The 20,573-nt window shown below is 41.3% G+C and overlaps 1 protein-coding gene across 1 annotated transcript; it reads left to right on the plus strand.

Annotated features, from left to right (window-relative positions):
* Nucleotides 1-13,447: 13,447 nt before the first annotated feature.
* LOC147236791 (protein FAM161A-like) lies at nt 13,448-17,897 on the plus strand. Its single transcript, XM_086162562.1, has 4 exons — nt 13,448-13,680; nt 15,486-15,775; nt 15,868-16,017; nt 16,533-17,897. The coding sequence occupies exons 1-4, from the start codon at nt 13,582-13,584 to the stop codon at nt 17,188-17,190; spliced, it is 1,197 nt and encodes a 398-aa protein (XP_086018688.1). The 5' UTR covers nt 13,448-13,581; the 3' UTR covers nt 17,191-17,897.
* The last annotated feature ends 2,676 nt before the right edge of the window (nt 17,898-20,573 follow it).

Raw genomic sequence — 20,573 nt, forward strand, 5'->3', positions numbered from 1 at the left:
CCTGTGACAGCCGCCTGACAGCCACACCGGTGATTTACCCATTAAAACCTATTTGTTCCTTTAAGAAATGAATTGCTGCGCCAAAAAATAAAGGGAACACTAAAATAACACATCCTAGATCTGAATAAATGAAATATTCTTATGAAATACTTTGTTCTTTACATCATTGAATTTGATGACAAGAAAATCACACAAAAAATGATCAATGGAAATAAACTATATGAACACATGGAGGTCTGGATTTGGAGTCACACTCCAAATGAAAGTGGAAAAACACACGACAGGCTGATCTTATATTTATGTCACGTCCTTAAAACAAGTTTAAAATGAATCAGTGGACAGTTTGATTTCTCACAAGTGTGACTGACTTGGAGATACATTGTGTTGTTTAAGTGTTTCCTTTATTTTCTTTTAGCATTATTTACGTATCCTAGGTGATTGAGGGATATCATTCATGTGATTCTACAGTCATGGCCGAAAGTTTTGAGAATGACGCAACCATAGAAACATCTGGCAAACAACTAAACACCCTGAAGGAACAGACTTTGTGAAAGTGTTATTCTCAAAACTTTTGGCTATGACTATGTTTCTAAGATGTTTGGAGTTTTGTGTTGGCAGCTTCCACGTTTTGAGAGACCATGCAACCATTCCCGGTGTGCTTGCATCGACGTGGTGCGTCCGAACTTTGCAGATATCAGCTGATATCCAAAGAATAATTCCACATTTGCGGTCGATGAGCCGAAAACATCTCATCCGCCGACCGGTTAACGTCCACGTTTGGACGTGGATCCATCAGAACCCTTCTCACGCCGGCAGGGAACCACTTCTCTTCCTGGTCACGGGTCTCATTTCCTGAGCCTGGACGCAGAAACCCTTATCGGAGGGGGGAAAAATAAATAGTTTAAAAACACGAGCGAGGATCCGGTTGTTCTCCTTTAACCGTGAGTCCACCAAACTGCAGCCGCCGGATGAGACCTGGCGGCCGCACTGACTCATCACGTTTCATTGTTCAACGGTTCGATGAGTATTTGCCGCTGACGATGAAATAACAGGGGTTTAAGTTTCCAAATACAGACCGGCAGGACTGTCTGCGAGCGTCCTGGATTCTACATCTATGGTCAAATTAGACGAGAGAGTTCAGCAGCACGGCGACCTGAACCGGGGAGGGTTTTCTAAACACCGTCGCTTTCATTTCTGGCTCCGCCGCCGGGCGGGGTGAAGCTACCGCTGAGATGTGTTTACTCGGCGTTTCAGAGGAAATGAGGAAAAGGAGCGCGGCAGATGTGGCAGAGACGGTTGGTGCCGCGAGTTGCGAGAAGCTGCCGCGCAGCGAAAAACACAACTGAAACTGAAGTTCGAGTGTGACGGGGAGGGCGGAAAAGAAAGTGACAGAACGAATTCGATTCTCCGAAATACTTCTTTTGCAGTGAAATGGCAGGGAGGGGATTTGAGCTGGAGTTAGCTTAGCATCTCGCCGTCACCCCAGAGCATATTTTCTATTACATTCCGAGGAAGAACAAAACTATAAATAGTATAATTTTTCTATAAAATTTTTCTATGTACACCTTTGCACAACATTGTATCCTTATTAACATTGAAGAAAAGAAAAAAAAAAGAAATTTCAATCAGCTTGCAGCAAAGAATAACTTTATAGACATTTTTTTTTCATTTATTTTATTTTTTTTATTTATTTTCATTTTTTTTTTATTTCTGTAAGATTGAAAGTGCATCAAATTGCTTGAAATTTCAAAAAATTAAATCCTTATTTAAACTAGAAACATTTTAAGCTCGACTGAATCATTTAATACTGAAAATTAAAATGAAAAAAATCAATACATAATAATAATAATAATAATAATAATAATAATAGATTCAAACTGATCAACAACATTAACTCTTTTTTTCACTTTTTTTTCATATGCTTCATTACATTTCCTCATCTCAGCTTTCGGGCGAACGTCATTTGTCTCATTATCTCAGCCTCTCCCTGCCTATCTTGTCATCCCTGTTAAATATTTTTCCATGGTGTCTCTTGAGGGTTCTTATCTCCTGCTCTGTGCTAAAAAAAACAAAACAAAAAGGCCACACTATTGAGTTAATACTACACCTTCAGCGTGTTCCCCGGAGTCACAAGCGGCCAAATATTTGAGAAACGACGTCCGAAAGCGTTAGCATGAACCGCCGGATTGAAATTTTAGCAAATTTGTCTACCTGGAGGGGCAGAAGGTGACGTGATGATCTTCAACCCCCTCCTTCTGTCTCATCCCTCCTGAAGAACTGAAAACACAGAATCCCCAAAATTTCAAAATTTCATTTTCAGGGTGTTATTTCTTCTTGTTCGTACTTTTAACGTCACAATGAAGGAAAGCTAAAACCCAAATAGCGCCCCCTAGTGCTCTGGAGGGTCAAAAGTTGACTGCCGTGATCATGTTAGATAAGATTTTTGATCCCCATAGGAGAAATTCTTTTGTAACAGCAATGTAACATTTATAATATAAACAATAAATATGAATAAAAATATAAATAAAGAATAAAATGATAGCAGGGAGAACAAGAATATCAGAAATAAGAACAACAGAATGGAAGAGTAAGGGCGAAAAATATACAACTATGTGACCTGTTTTTTCAAACAGCCAGTGCTATGTAAAAGATACACTAATGTGTGTGTGTGTGTGTGTGTGTGTGTGTGTGTGTGTCCACACATTTTGTCTCGGCAGGCGTCGCTCATAAGCGGCCAGCTTGACTAATCAGAGCAGGGCAGAACCCTCGGCTTTTGGAGATTAGAGGAGATGACGGGAGTATCACAACTGACACACAGCTTGAAACATATCAAGATCCTTTAGTGAACACACACACACACACACACTCACACAAACACACTGCTAGAGGAAGCGTTTCATATTGAAACCTCAAATTACCACAATTATCAACAGTCATATTTACTGGGTCACTTCCACTGCAGTTAAACCACTGAGGGGGGCATATATACATGTGTGTGTGTGTGTGTGTGTGTGTGTGTGTGTGTGTGTGTGTGTGTGTGTGTGTGTGTGTGTGCGCACCAAAGTTCACACATCATAGATGAATTATGGCAAAAACTAGTAACTATAGTTCCCTTGCTGGAGTTGATGTCACAGCGCCCTCCCATGGAACATCTCATATCCCTCCAACCAGTGGAAAGAAGTTCGTCCTTCTGGAGGTTGTGGGTTCAAATCGCAGAAAAACACCTCTTGCAGATTGACAGGAATTCACCTTGTATGTTACAAGGCATGGCTTAGACACCACAAAGCCTCAGACCTGGGGGAAATATGAAAAAGGTCCTTGAAGGTGCTTCTCGGACACCACAGGAAACTGACTCAAGATGAAAAAAGGCAATGTATCTGGTAGGTATTAGATAAAACACACACACACACACACACACACACACACACACACATACATACACAGTCCATGTGACTTTCTCTGCGACAAGGAAATATTTAACATCAAGATAGCCCTTGTGGAGTTCTTCCCTTAAATATGACCGGGACATTTTTAGCTCCTGTTATTTGTATTTTTATGCAACTCCACTTGTTTTATTGGTAGAGGCCAAAAACGGGGTCAGGGGTCGCAAACTAGCATCAGATAGAAACGCTCTGTTTTGAATTTTATATGAAATAACACTTATAAGGCGCACTTAAAATCCTTACATTTTCTCAAAAATCAGCCATGCGCCTTATAGTCAGGTGCGCCTTATCTGAGACTTTTTAATTCCTCTCCCTTCAGCCGCAGGGAATCTCAAAATCTTAAACCTTAAAAAAAAAAAACTCACCCACTTACTGTAAATTGTAATAATTCATCTGTATATATGTTTTCTTTTTTAAATGTGCTTTTTCTATGCTACAGCTTTATATGTAAAGAATGCTGATATGATATTTTAAACAAAACACGTTAACTGCTGCCAATAAAATGGTGAATAAGCTAAGAAAATCATCGGTAAGCCGCATAATGTATCTTTATCCACGAATATGCAAAACTTCCAACAGATAAGACAGAGACGGCAGCCGGAAATGAACATTGACCACAAATTCAAACTCCTGGAGAGAATTCAAGTGGAAAGTAATTATTAGGGTTTTCAGAACACCAGAAATAATCGCAAAGGTGGGGTCGATACATTTTTGTTCCTGCCGGACGAATTGTGGTAAAGGTATGTTTGGTTTTGCCCCAAACTAAGTTTTATTTTGATCCTAAAATGGGACGTTCCATAAAAGCCCTAAAAGTGCATTATTAGGAAAAACCCCTATGGGTAAAGACAGAAAGGATGAAAAAATACCTCCAAAAAAAATTTTTTTTTTGATCATGATATGTACCTGTCATCGATGTAGAGAAAAACAAAATAAAAATTCAAAGCTCAAAATAAAGACAGGGTTGATACAACCTTCACACATTTGCATTTTCCTTCCATATTTCTCCAACAGTTTTAATATGCCAAATACTCTATTTTCCACTGCTTCTTTTAGCACTTTAAAGTATAGGAGTATTTTACAAATATTTCTTTTTCCTTATATGTGTGTTTGAAGGTCACAAAATAACCAAACCTCTAATAAAGGAATGCAGAGAAGAAGCAGATTGCCGCCGGTTCTCCGAGCACTGGGAACGCTCCCATGCTCTTCCTCATATTCCATATTTGTTCTTCTGGCGCTGGGAGGGACAAATTTTGCCGAGGCAGGATTTTCTTTTTTTTTTTTTTTACCTCAGGAATGCACCCCGACTCCCCACTGTAGATAACATATCAGATACTAGATGAATTCATTGTTGAGTAATAACTGTCAGGTTGGTTTCTTTGTGCTGGATGTTGCTTCATTCACCTTATAGATAATACAGGAAAAACACAATATATACATCTATATATCTATACATATATAGATGTATATACGTTCAGCTATTTCCTCCACCTTATAAATAATACAGGAAATCCAATATATACATATATATACATACATACAGGATTGTTTCAGAAAATTTGAATATTGTGATAAAGTTCTTTATCGTCTGTCATGCAATTAAAAAAACAAAAATGTCATACATTCTCGATTCATTACAAATCAACTGAAATATTGCAAGCCTTTTACTTTCTAATATTGCTGATTATGGCTTAGATCTTAAGAAAACTCAAAAATCCTATCTCAAAATATTAGAATATCATGAAAAAGTAATTTTTGTGTTTCTTTTACCTGAGGCTATCAGACCCTTAATTCCTCTTCCTTCAGCTGCAGGGAATCTCAAAATCTTTGTACTTAAGACCTTAAAACACCTTATAGCCTTGACTTTGACACTTTATAGTTTTATTTGTATTTCTTATCCCCCCCCCCCTTTTTTTTTTTACTGTTTATACAATTTCCTACTATTATTTATTATTGTTATGCTTACTTGAAACTCTGGCACAACAATTTCCTTCAGGATAAATAAAGTTGTTCTTATTCTTATATATCCATATATATATATATATATATGTGTGTGTGTATATATTTATGCACATATGTATATGTGTATATATATATACATGTTCAGCTATTTCCTCCACCTTATAAATACAGTAAAAAAATATACATACATATATACACACACATGGATATACATACATATATATACACAAATGTATATATATATGCACATACATACATACAAACATACAGATATATACACATACATATAATACATATACACACACATATATATATATATATATATATATATATATATACATACACACACACACACATATATTTATATATATATGTGTACTGCTCAAAAAAATAAAAAATAAAGGGAACACTTAAACAACACACTGTAACTCCAAGTCAATCGCACTTGTGTGAAATCAAACCGTCCACTTAGGAAGCAACACCGATTCATTTTGACTTGTTTTAAGGACGTTACATCAACGTTGGATCAACCTGGAGTGTGTTTTTCCACTTTCACTTGGAGTGTGACTCAGAATCCAGACCTCCATGTTTTCAAAAGTATTTCATAAGAATATTTCATTCATCCAGGCCCGCGTCAGCCTGCTCTGCCGCGCCCCCTGGAGACTTCACCGGGGATAGAAATAGTAGATCATGTGTCATAACTTACAGTAGATTCCTCCAGGCGGAAAGCGAGGTCGGCCATGTGACACGCAGAACGGCGGCGGCGGCGGCGAGGAGGCCGGCAGACAGAGGCCTGCTGTTCCCACTGGGAGTTTGTACCGCAGTCTTTTGAAGAATTCCACCTCCTTTGCGCTTCTAGATATACAAATAAATAAGTATATTTCATTGTGATTCTTTGTGTTTTGGGTGCCGTGTTTTCCCCCGCCGGCGACTCCAGGCTGCTGAGCTGATGCCAAATCAAACTTTTAAGCTGAAGGATCACATCTGGACTCAAAGGCCGACCGTTTGCGGCTGAAGGAACAAAATCACAACATACATGTGGCATTCTTTTGTCTTCAATAGAAAAACGCCATTGGTGGATCTAATGGGAACGGTGCTTTTTTTCTTCCTGCAACAGTTATCTTGTGGATACATACCCCACATACCCGCTGCCGTCTAACGGCGGGTATCGTGATCGCTATGAGTTGTGGGAAATGTAGTTTATGGTCATTGCACATATTTGACATATTTATTTTAAGACAATCTGACCTTTTAAGATGTTCTCGTTGGTCACATTTGGAGATCAGGTCAAGGGAAGGAAAGACTTGACGTCTCTCTTATCCTTGTTTGTCCCAGCCTGCCTACATCCTTCCCTATTTTTGTTTATTTATTTTATTCATTGCTATTTATTTTTGTCACTCTATTTATTTTGTATTTTTCGCCCTCACTGTTCCTCGATGTTCCCCGTTGTCGTTGTTTTCTGGTGTCTATTTATTCGCTAATGTCTTGCTATCTTCTGTTGTCTGCCTTTCTATTCACATTGATATTTATATTTATTTTCCCTTTTTTTTGACATTGTAACTGTTATCTTAGCTTAAAAGTCTCGATGCAGTGGTGCTCTGGCACCAGCTAGTGGCGCTTATTGAGTATCGCATGCAAAAATAAAGTGTCTGGCTGCAGCAGGTGCCGCCTCTGGACCACAGTTTGATCACCTCTGCACTAAATCCATATTTAAGGTCCATCCAAACCTGGGGTTAAAGGTCAAGCTCACTTTGATCTGTAACAAAACATTCACAAACTTATATATCCAATCTGTGTCTGTAAATTTTGCGCACTCAGCTTTTCAGATGTGTACTTTCACTGATACAGTAGATAAGGAGACTTGGTGGTGGAACGAGGAAGTGCAGGAGTGTATACAGAGAAAGCGGTAAGCGAAGAAGAAGTGGGATACTGAGAGGACTGAAGAGAACAGACAGGAGTTCAGGGAGGTGCAGCGAAAGGTAAAGATAGAGGTAGCAAAGGCAAAACAAAGGGCTTATGATGACTTGTATGCTCGGTTGGATAGTAAGGAGGGTGAGAATGATCTGTACAGGTTGGCGAAACAGAGAGATAAAGATGGAAAGGATGTACAACAGGTCCGGGTGATTAAGGACAGAGAGGGGAATGTATTGACAGATGCTAGAAGACTGATGGGAAGATGGAAAGAGTACTTTGAAGAGCTGATGAATGTGGAAAATGAAAGAGAGGCAAGGGTAGAAGAGGTGACTATTGTAGACCACAAAGTAGCAAAAATTAGTAAAAGTGAAGTGAGGAAGGCATTGAAGAGGATGAAGAGTGGAAAAGCAGTTGGTCCTGATGATATACCTGTGGAGGTGTGGAAGTGTCGAGGAGAGGCAGCGGTAGATTTCCTGGCTAGATTATTCAACAGGATCTTAGAGAGTGAGAAGATGCCTGAAGAATGGAAACAAAGTGTGATGGTGCCTATTTTTAAGAATAAAGGGGATGTGCAGAATTGTGGCAACTATAGAGGGATTAAGTTGATGAGCCACACAATGAAGTTATGGGAAAGAGTAGTGGAAACTAGACTGAGAGCAGAAGTCAGCATTTGTGAATAGCAGTATGGCTTCATGCCTAGAAAGAGTACTACAGATGCAGTATTTGCGTTGAGAATGCTAATAGAAAAGTACAGAGAAGGCCAGAGGGAGTTGCATTGCGTTTTTGTAGACCTAGAAAAAGCATATGACAGGGTGCCAAGAGAGGAGCTCTGGTATTGCATGAGGAAGTCTGGAGTGGCAGAGAAGTATGTTAGACTGGTGCAGGACATGTATGCTAACTGTGAGACACTGGTACGGTGTGCTGTAGGGGTAACCGAGAAGCTCAAGGTGGAGGTGGGACTCCATCAGGGATCAGCTCTGAGCCCCTTCTTGTTCGCAATGGTGATGGATAGGCTGACAGATGAGGTTAGACAGGAATCCCCATGGACCATGATGTTTGCGGATGACATTGTGATCTGTAGTGAGAGCAGAAAAAAGTTAGAGGAAAATCTAGAGAGGTGGAGGTATGCTCTGGAAAGGAGAGGAATGAAAGTTAGTCGCAGCAAGACAGAATATATGTGTGTGAATGAGACGAACTCAGGTGGAGCGGTGAGGCTACTGGGAGTGGAGATCAAGAAGCTGGAGGATTTCAGGTACTTAGGGTCAACAGTCCAGAGCAACGGAGAGTGTGGAAAAGAGGTGAAGAGACGGGTCCAAGCAGGTTGGAATGGGTGGAGAAAAGTGTCAGGGGTTCGAAGTGATAGAAGACTATCGGCCAGAATAAAAGGAAAGGTGTACAAGACAGTGGTGAGACCAGCGATGATATTTGGACGAGAAACTGTTCCAATGACCAAAAGACAGCAGGCAGAACTAGAGGTTGCAGAGATGAAGATGTTGAGGTTCTCTTTGGGAGTGACCAGGATGGAGAGGATCAGGAATAAGTCTATCAGAGGGACGGCACATGTTCGATGTTTTGGAGAGAAGGTCAGAGAAGCCAGACTGAGATGGTTCGGTCATGTACAGAGAAGAGATAGTGAATATATTGGTAGACGGATGCTGGAACTGGAGCTGCCAGGCAAGAGGTCTCGAGGAAGACCGAAGAGAAGATTTATGGACGTAGTGAGAGAGGATATGAAGGTAGTTGGTGTGAGAGAGGAAGATACAGAGAATAGGGTTAGATGGAGAGAGTTGACTCGCTGTGGCGACCCCTGACGGGAAAAGCCGAAAGAAGAAGAAGAAGAAGAAGAAGAAGTTTACATTCCTTTGCAGTTTATATTTATTTAACCCGTTTACATTTCCTTAAAATAATGTGCTTACAACTCATTGTTTTGTTTTTTGTTTTTTTTTTGCTATTTATCTGGCTCCTCTGTGGAAAGCAAAATCAAAATTTTATTGCACAGGGAGACATGTCTCTGGACAAAAAAAAGAAAAGAAAATTGAATTTATGTGACCTGGTCCAAATTTAAACTCGAGGATGAGCTGTAAAGGTCAGCGGGAGGTCACTTAGTAACCCAAACACTGGTTGATCCGTATGAGGATTTATACACATTTATAATGATAGTTTGTGTAAATATTGTGCAAAAAAAAAAGGAATACCAGTCTTTGAACATCCAGGAGGCTTCTCCAGCAACTCCAGGAGCAGAGAAGAACCCCCACAGGGTCACCTTCACCTCTGTTTTCCAACTCGTTCTGGCATCTGTGGAAATGAAAGAGCAAACAAACGGTCGAAAAAGAGGAATCAGTTGGAGGGTGGAGGACGTTCACCCAAAAAAAGGTAGAATTTGTGGGATAAATGAGTGGAAATGAGGTGTTTATACTCGAGTCAAACAAGGGAGAACTTAAGAGGAATGACAGTGAGGCTCAGCTGGTGGAAGGAAAAGGGGAAAGAAAAGAAAGTGTAGAGGAGAAGAAATGTTTGGGTGGAAGGCTGTGAAAGCATGGAGGAAGGAGGGAGCCGCTTTACACCTGCTAGCATTAGCCTAGCATCACAAGCTAGTATAGGGAAATTTCAGTCCCGAGCACTGACAACAATACTCAGGATACTCAACATTTTTATCGTCATTACGCAGAGTGCAACGGAATTGAGAGATAAGTGGAATAAAAACCAGGCAAAAAGAACTTTAAAAAGCAGGAAGAGGCACTACAAAACTACGATAGCAGTGTCTCTGGTTTAGAGATATAGGACAGAAAAATGACCAAAAAATATAAAAAAATATTGAGAAAAAATAAATAACAACTAGAAGAATAGATAAATATGTAGAAATAAAAAAGTAATGAAATAAAAAAGTGAAAAGTGGGGTTATTGTACTTAGCAAGCACTAGTGGCAGTTAGCTAGCACTAACAGCAGCTATCATAAAGCCTTGGAGACGATAGTTAGCTTACATCGGTGGGCGTCTTCAGGGGGAAATGTTGGGTTCAGTTGCCGCGGTGAGATTTTGACAAGGATTAACCATCACCTGGAGGGCTGAAAAACTGAAAAACCACCGTGAACATCTTATCTGGCATCCTCGCTTAGCCTCAACGACGATTGCTAGCCCGCATCATCACCTAGCAGCATACGCTAGCATCGTAGCAACCGGCGCCGATTTGTAAATCCACATTCGAATAAAAAATTTCTTTGAAGAGAAAAATTTCTATCTGTAAAGAAAATGATCCGAAAAGTTATTTGACACGGATTTATATCTTCTTTTTTTAAAATCAACGTGACTGACTTCAAAGTTTCCTGCATTTGCTTCGATTCAACAGCCTTCGACATCACATCCCTGTCTGTTAAAATTTGAAAAAATTGAACAAAATATAGAAAAACTTTATCCATTTATACATTATACAACTTTATAAAATAGTTTTTATCCCTTCAGATATATGTCACATTATTTCTTTCTCTGCCCTGACCCATCCGGTACTTATACTTACTTTATTTAATGTACTTTTGAAAGCACTTCTTTAGAAACAGTACTTGAAATCATTGTCCGTGAAGAATCTTGTGAGTTTAATTCTTTATCCGTCCATATTTATATATTCTAATGCAACCCGTCTGACAGTGATACAGCCGGGGAAGTTATAGCGCCCCCTAGTGGCCACAAATAAAACTATTTCTATTCCATGAAATCCAAGCAGTTCAAACCCAGCGGACTGAGAATGAGACCACGAAAACATCCAAAACGCCCAAAACTCCCCTCCTGGAGATAAAACAAGCTCACGGTGGAGCTTTGCAGAGTTTTCCAGAACAGTCCAGCCCGTACAAACACCACACACACACTTTGGCCTGCAAAATACACACTCAGGTTCTCCATGAGGCCTGCAAGAACCTCCCCGGTAAAAAACAGGTAGGAACATCCTCACAAAAGCAAGTCCATGCAGTCTGGACACACACACACACACACACACACACACACACTTACACACACACACATGCGTGTGTTGGCATGTGTTCTGAGTGCTGCTGTCTGTGTCTGTTAGGCAGACGGACGGAGATGGGATGGAGATGGACAGGAGGCAGATGGGCAGAGGAGGTGCTGACGGGACACCTTAGCAACGGGATTAATAAGCGTTGGCTGCGAGTTGAAATCCCGAGCGTCTGTCTTCAGCGGGTTCTGTAGAGCCGATGCACGGCTTGGACGGATTTGTTTCAGCGGTGACAGGCGCACTTTTCATTTATTGGTTTATTAGGACAGTGTACAATTACATAGCTAATAGCTAATCATAGCTAATTTCCATCTTTAGTCCCGGGAAGACAATACAAATGTAAAATTGTACAAATAGACAATAAAATAACAACACAATATATAAACAGGCAATAAAGTACCGTATTTTCACGACCATGAGGCGCACTGCACTAAAAGGTGCAGTTTCAGTTATGTGTGCCATTACTGTATTTAACACACATATAAGGCGCACCTGATTATAAGGCGCGGGTCTTATATACAATCCACACCGACACTTCCCCCTCTAACGTTCTCATGGTGTTCTCGACTACATCCGCCTTACAACAACAACTCACACACAAGCATACAAGTGTGTGTATTTAAAAATAGAGCGAGAGCTAAACTGAGTTTGGTATTGACATTATTCCACCAGTAAATGTCATCAATCAACCCCATCCAAGTCCTCATCCTCTGTTTCTGATTTGAACAGCTGCGCTGAATCTCCATCAAACATGCCAGGTTCACTTTCTTCACTGTCAGAGTCACTTTCCGTGCCATGAATCTCCTCGGAAATGATGATACGTTAGCAGACACATTAGCCCGAGCATCTACAATCCATTCGCGTGGCGTAACTCGCCCGGCGCCGCCTTCCACTTTTAGTGAAAAGTGGAAGTGACTCACCGGGATGTCAAAAGTGAGCGGCACCTCGTCCATGTTAGCGATGTGGCTGGACGTGTTTGTCAGCGATGTTTACAGGGTTGATAAACAAAGACATTCTGCATCACGCACATACCTGTACTTTTACATACAATAAACGCCAACCCTTCCCCCTTTAACGTTCTCATGGTGTCCTCTACCACGTCCGCCTTACAACAACAACACACACAGGGCGCACTGTACTATGGGGCGTGCCGCACATTTTGAAGAAAATCTAAGACTTTTACGTGCGCCTTATAGTCGTGAAAATACGATAAGTATGTTGCAAGTTGAAAGTGCAATGTGTAATGTGATGTAATGTTTAGACATTATTAGTTTGGTCATCTGATGGCAAAATACCCTTCTGGTATTTGTTAGCGTGAGCATGTTTGGTGCTCCAGAATCCAATATTTGTGGCCCGTGTAAAGGTGTTAAGAGGACGTGTTATGTAAAATTTTATTGACCAGACGGATATCGGAGTACCTGATCAATTTGTCAAAACTTAATATTTTATATTTTTCCAAGACATGGCAATGATGGTAGCGCCTTGGCTTTTCAGCGAGAATTTTCAGAGCTTGATTTTGTTAAATCCGAACAAAATACAGACAGCAAAGGACGTTTGGCCGCGTCGGACTCTGGTTGGTTAATGGCACACCTGAGAACCGGTCGTATTTTGGTCACTTGACACCTCTTTCTTCTCCTTTTCCTTTGGTATTTTCCTCACTGGTCTCCCCACTGTCTTACCCACCTTTCCTTTCCAACCTGCATTTCACTAAATATCACAAATCAGCGGCGTTCTTTGTATCTCATGGTTTTCCGTGCCAGTGAAGGAACAGCATCGCCTAAAATACTCAATTGTAAGTCCCGAATTAAGAAGTTGCGTATCAGTTTTTTCATCCGTAGCAGAGGAAATCTACTCGTTCATCGGTATAGTTTGTTTAAAAAGCTGCAAAATAAATGTCTTGCGGTAGAAAGTACAGCCTGAGCGCAGCAGGAGGAGGAAATAAACAAGTAGAAGTATCTATCGCCCCACTTTTGCTTCAAGGAGCAGCGACAGGTGCCCTCAAGGAAGCTAATCTGTAAATCAGATTTGGGAAAAAAAAAAAACCTTCTCCTTCTTTCTACACGCCGTCCAGCCGTGAAACTTTACCGGCCATCTGCTCCAGAACCCCCTCCGGCCAACGTGAAGTCACGACTCTTCTTGGGCTGTAAGAGGCTTATCTTCTCCGGAGGCTCGAACCGAAAGGTGTCAGTGGTTCAGCTGGTCAGAGTGCGAGGGAGGAGGCGGCAGAGGCTTCGCTCGCGACCGAAGAAGACAGGAAACCATGTATCGCTGGCGCGCTCGGGAAAATAAGGACCTGCTGCCCGTTTACGGAGGCGATGGAGAGGACGGGCTCTTCGGGGACGGCGACTGTTCCAGCGAGGTGAGGCCTTCAGGACGCCCCGCTTTTCAGGTCAGGCCTCGGAGGCAACGACGCAGCACAGACGGGGAAACCGTGGAAAAAAATTTGATTTTTGGGGCCACATTTGGCAGCAGCATCAAATTGTGGACAACAAAGAATAAAAAAAAAATATATATATATATATATATATATATATATATATATATAAAGCTGCAAAGTGAATATGTATGTAAGATAAAATATATCTATTTTTATTTATAGACATATTAATAAAATAAAATAAAAATAAAAAATTCTAATTATATATATATGTATATATACATATATATATATAAAGAATAAGAATAAGAACAACTTTATTTATCCTGAAGGAAATTGTTGTGCCAGTTTCAAGTAAAACATAACAATAATAGTAGGAAGGAGGGAGAATAAGAAATACAATAAAATATTGTGTCAAAGTTAAGGGTATCAAGTGATCTATCTATCTATCTATCTATCTATCTATCTATCTATCTATCTATCTATCTATTTATCTATCTATCTATCTATCTATCTATCTATCTATCTATCTATCTATCTATCTATCTATCTATCTATCTATATATATATATAAAGCTGCAAAGTGGATATATATGTAAACTATATATATATAATTTTTTATATATAAACATATGAATAAAATAAAATAAAATTAGAAATTCTAATAATATATACATATATATTTATATATATATATAAATCAATAAATGTCTGTATAAAATTGTTCAAATTGTAAGTAAGCTTGCTCTCCATTTATGTATATATTTATATATAAATATAGAAGTGTTTTAGTCGGGAAAAACACCTGGTTGAGAGTATAATAAGCAATAGCTGTTGCTGGTCACAGCCACGCCACACATATTTAGATAATTTTTCTATTCTTATATATATGTATATCATTTTTCTATTCTTATCCTTGGTGTTGTTCTTCTTCACTCTGCTGTTTATTTAACTGTGAATGTATTTTGCTATCTTTCAATCGTCTCTCTATTTATATGTATACCCGTATTTATTGATACTGTAATTGTTACTCTGCTGTGACAAAAAAATTTCCGCTATGGGGATCAATAAAGTAAATCTTATTTCACAATAAATATGTCATGATCTGCATGACTCTCGCTGGGGAGGAGCTGGTAAGCCGATAAGGGATTTGCAGGATTTGCTGTAAATTGAGCAGTTGGACGCTCAATTCTCAGGGTTTTCAGGTTTCAGGGTTTTTATTACAAACAGATTTTTTTATACGCACAATAAATCTGTTTGCCAGGGAAAACACAAAAATATACACATATATAAAAACCAAAAAGCCATCTAAAGTGTAGAGCTAAAAAACTCACTTTCAATGCATGTATACGCCTACACACAAATTTTTTTCCAAATAAAAGTTTGTTCTTACTGCCTTCGGGTTCTGAAGTCCATTTATAGCGGCGCTGTATTGATCCATTTCCTGTAAAAATACAATGAATCAATACAATGGATCAATTTCCTGAAAAATTTGAATGTGAAATTTTCAGCCTTCATAGTAAATAAAAAGAAAAAAATGAATGAATAAAAATAAGATAACAATAATATTAGATTTATAAAAATAATAACAAAATGAATTAGAAAAAAATGTCCTTATCTTGCAGCTGCGGTGAGAATCCAAATTCTCCTCTGGATAAAGTTATATATTTGACCGAGATAATTCCGCGGTGCCGAGACAGGAAGTGTTTCTGCAACATGTGGTTTCAGTTCAACCTCGAACGTGGCGCCACCTCCTGGCCTGACGTTCCTGCTTTCTGATCCTCCAGGAGTTCGAGCTGGACTCGGAGAGCAGCGGCGAGGAGGGACGGCGAGACCGAGGCGTCCGCAACTCGCTGTCCATGGAGATCCACGGCCTGCAGAGGGAGCAGCGGGTCTTCTTCTCCAACCAGGAGTACTACAGGAGGCTGGAGGAGCTGAAGAGCTCTCACTTGAGGAACATGGCCGAGCTGGAGAGGATGTACATAAGTCAGGCCTCCGCCGCCGCCGCCGCCGCCGCCGCCGCACAGGAAGGAGACAGAGGGCGCCCTGGACGTGGACGGGACTCGCCGTCGTTCAGGTCGGTCACGTTTCAAAATGGTTTTCGGATCAAATGTCACGTGGGAGAGCTTTCAGAAGTCTGAAGGTCCGTCCGGTCCTTTCGTCCTGCAGCGGCCCGACCAGGAGGCTCCAGAAGATCAACTCCCAGGAGGAGCTGGACTTCAACGAGACGTCGAGCGGCTCGGACCGGTCGGACGTCTCCGGGGAGGACGTGGCGGTCGCCGAGATGATGGCGAGGACCCTCCGCCGAAGCTTCGGGAGGTCGGTGACCTCTCGGCGGGGGGGAAGGTGGGGAGGGCGGTGCGTTCCTGAATCATCCACAAAGGTCAAAGGTCGCCGGTGTCGCCGTGGAAACCATCAATGAGGATAAACATCATTTCGTTGGGCTTTGAGATGAGATGAGAACAACTTTATTTATCCCGAAGGAAATTGTTGTGCCAGAGTTTCAAGCAAAAACATAACAATAATAGATAATAAAAGGAAGGAGGGAGAATAAGAAATACAATAAAATATAGTGTCAAAGTTAAGGGTATCAAGTGATTTATGGTCTATCTATCTATCTATCTATCTATCTATCTATCTATCTATAAGAAATACAATGAAGTATAAATTGTCAAGGCTATCAAGTGTTTTCAGGTCTGAAGTACAAAGATTTGAAACTTTCCAACTTTTCCCTTTGTTATGAACATTTGGACTCATCTTTCAGGTTGCCTTTTCTGACGGAAATTTAGGGGAAAGCTCGGCTTCACGCCGTTTCTCTGTGCGTCGTCCGCCAGGTGCGGCCCGCCGGGCCCGGACGGCGTCGGTCCTCTCCGCTTCCTCTCCGAATCCTCCAAACCCCGAGGCGGGCGGTCGGGTCCGGCCGGGGTCCGGGTCGGCTCGGCCCGCGAGGTCACGGTGCCTCGACCCTTCAAGATGATGCTGCGGGAGGAGGACAGGAAGAGGCGTAAGGTCCGGACCCGCTCCCAGATCGAGCTGGAGAACAGCCTCCTCCGACGGGAGCTGGAGGAGCTCCGGGAGTGTCGGAAAAAGTTCCGGGCCTCGCCGGCGCCGGCTCACATCCACCTGCCGCTCTACGAGATGATCGGCCGGCGGTCGGGGCGGACGGGCGGCTCCCCCAGGCCCCGGTACCGGGACGCCTCGCCAAAGCCTTTCCGCTTCCTGGAGCGCGAGAGGAGGAAGAGGGAGGCCAAGATGGCGGCGGAGCTGGCGGCCCCCGGGGAGGAGAGGCGGGGCTTCAAGGCTCGGCCCGTCCCCGCCGCCGGACGCAAACCCGACGCCAAGGCCTCCGTCCGCGGCGACGCCCGGCCGACCGAACCGCCGAAGAAGCAAATCCAGTTGTCCATTGAGATGGTGAAAGAACGCGAGCGGCCCGACTCGCTGGACGGCGCAGGAGGAGGAGGAGCCGAGATGCAGGACGTAGGAGAGCATTAGAGAAGCCGCGAAATAAAACAGTAGCGCGTTCATCGAGTACAGTGGACCCTCGCTTTTCACGAGACTTGATCGTTTGGATGGTTGTACAAATATACTGCTCAAAAAAATAAAGGGAACACTTGAACAAGTTAATGTAACTCCAAGTCAGTCACACTTGTGTGAAATCATAGTGTCCACTCAGGAAGCAACACCGATTCATTTTGACTTGTTTTAAGGACATTACGTCAAAGTTGGATCAGCCTGGAGTTTGTTTTTACACTTTAATTTGGAGTGTGATTCCTAATCCAGACCTCCATGGGTTGATGCAATTGATTTCCATTGATCGTTTTTGTGTGATTTTGTTGTCAGCACATTCAACTGTGTAAAGAGCAAAGTATTTCATAAGAATATTTGTTAGAGTTTTCTCTCTATTTCTATAACTATGTTATTTCGACTCCTCACGTGAAGTTAGCCAGACATGCTAGAGCACGAAAGACCTTTGTCCTCTAACAAGAATTGGGCCCTCCATGATTCCAATGGTCGTAAACATCTTTAGATAAGAACCTACCCCCCCCCGTAAACGTAAATCTAAACAAGGATAAACACTTCTGGAGAGAAACCTGCCCACACCTGTACATCATCCTGGACAACTTAACATATGCATGAACTATACTATCCAATGAATGTTGATATGCAAATAAACACTTTCACACAATAAAAAGCCGAGCAAGGAGGAGGAGTCTCCCCCTCTGCAGAGCACAAAAGAACAGTCGCTTGTCTGTGTTATTTCTTATGATAACCTCAGTCTCCTCTTTACAGGTTTTAACTTAGACCGGCATGAATTAGAATTACTCTCCAACAAAAATCGGTGCCGTGACCCGAATCCCAACACATCCGAGGAAGTGGCTGGTGGAGGAGGACACGCCGAAGTCTGTCGACAGCCAGATCTAATGATCTGTGAGAAAGACCCGGAGAGTGAATTCTCTACCTGGCCGGTGGTTAGAACTTCCTCCTTACACCTGCCACCGCTGGATTGACGGGATCCGACCGGACCGAGGAGGATTCACCAAATTAACAGACTGAGTATGGTTTATACTTTTGTCCAAGAAAAGAAAGTAGAGGTTTATACTTTTGTACGTAGAAAGAAAGTAGAGGTTTATACTTTTAGCCGTGAAGAAAAGGAAGTAGAGTGCACTGATGCGTGTGGTCTTACTTCATAGAGATTTCATACTGATTGTACTGACGTAAGACCATAATTTTTTGTGGTTGTGGTTAAAATTGAGAAAGTTGGTTTGCAGTGACAGCTGTGTCGGCAGAACACTAGGTTCTGTAGAGGCTTGACACAGTCGATGATCTCTGTGAACATCGTGACTGATCGTTAACCACAACAACCTGTAGTGTAACATGGGAAACTCCTCCAGTCGTAGAAATGAAAAAGACCTGGAAGGAGATGTGAAGTTCATGCACAAATTGGATCCAGACAACGTAAAATATGTAAGAAAATGGAAAGAGAAATATAACTGGGATGGAAAATTAAGATTAGCATCATTAAAAATAATACGAGAAAAACTTATGGATGAACAGAAAAAAATGTAAAAACAAGAAAAAGAGTGACAAAAAGTTTGACGAAGTAAGAAAAGTTGAAAAATGGATAGAACAAGCCACTATACGAACACAGAATATACAAATAAAATTTTCAAACACAAAGATAAACCAGCTAGACAACTACATTTTACAGCGGCGCTGCTAAGTCAACCACATCTCACCGTCGAACGATGTACACAACTCAATCCAGCTACATTTTTACCTTTACCGACGGATGGCACACCTCATGATTGCATAACAGAAACATCACAAGTAGTTTTACAAAGACCAGATTTACAAGACACGCCACTACCTACTGGTCGTGTATGGTTTGTAGATGGATCATCTTTTAAAGATGACAGAGGAATCACACATACAGGCTGTGCTGTGATAGAACTCCCAAACCAGGTCATAACCTCAAGGGCGTTACCAACATCTCTATTAGCCCAAGCAGCAGAAATTATAGCATTGACGGAAGCCTGCAAGGCAGCAGAAGGGACTGATGTAACAATTCACACTGACAGTTAATATGCCTACTCCACACTCTTCATATTTGCAAAAATGTGGCAACAGCGAGGCATGGTGACGTCTACGGGAAAAACAGTGACGCGTGCAGCACTCTGAACAGAACTTCTGGAGGTTATCTTGCTCCCATGGAAATTAGCAGTAGTAAAATGCAGGGCACATCAATCTGGCACAGATGATATCACAAAAGGAAAATGCCTATGCTGATAAAATAGCAAAGGAAGCAGCAAGATGAAACTCCAGCGTGTATGTTGACGAACCGTCTACCACACCAACATTGATTGATAATGATGTACTAAAAGATGCTCAGGAGAATGCGTCAGCTGCTGAAAGACAATCCTGGCTCATGAGAGGAGCAATGGCTTTCGATGGAGTTTTGATGATAAACGAGAAACCTATCCTATCGAGATCATCATTTAAAGCAGCGGCTCTTTTGACTCACGGGCCTGGCCTTGTGTCAACAGGAGGGATGGAGGTACTCATAACACAACACTTCTATACCATTAACCTAAATTCCTACTTAAAAAATTTTTGTGCACAGTGTATAACATGCATTAAACATAATGCTCAAGGAAACTTAAGACCCAAGAAAGGAAGGTTTCCAGATCCACAATATCCTTTTGAGGTGATGCACATGGATTTTATTGAATTAAATTCTGTAGGAAGATATAGATATTGTCTGGTAATGATTGAAAATAATCCACGGAAAAGCCGAAGTAGTGAGGGTCCACCGTACAAACACACACACACACACACATCTGACATCTTTCTAATGTGTGACAAATAAGCAAGAAATCAAATCCAGGACAGAAAATCATTTATATAAATCACAATCAACCTCCTCCTTTTTTTTTTTTTGTTCTGTGGTATTTTTTCTCTCTTGTTGGGCGGGGGGGGCCGAGCAGGTGTTGAGTTATAATAATAATAATAATAATACATGGGATTTTTATAGCGCTTTTCATGACACTCAAAGACGCTTCACAAGTAAAACAAAAAAAAAAAAAAAAAAAAAAAAAAAAAAAGTTATGTGTGTGTGTGTGTGTGTGGGCGGGCATTATGTGTCTTCGTGTGTGTGTGTGTGTGTGTGTGTCTTCTCATTTCCTGTTCAAACAAGCGCAAGCGTCACTCATTTCATTTCAGACAACAATTTCATTGAAAACGTTATTGACATATTTCTTTGGTGATGTGGCGTGTGATTCTATTTTTAACATGTAAAATACATATCGTGTCTCAAAAAATGTTGGGAAACGCTGGTATAGAAAAGCGGTGGGCATTCATTTTGGACACCGGGTCCG

Source organism: Fistularia commersonii, chromosome 2 (assembly GCF_037954325.1).
Source record: "Fistularia commersonii isolate RoL2024-O1a breed Wild chromosome 2, RoL_Fcom_v1.0, whole genome shotgun sequence".
Lineage (NCBI taxonomy): Eukaryota > Metazoa > Chordata > Actinopteri > Syngnathiformes > Fistulariidae > Fistularia > Fistularia commersonii.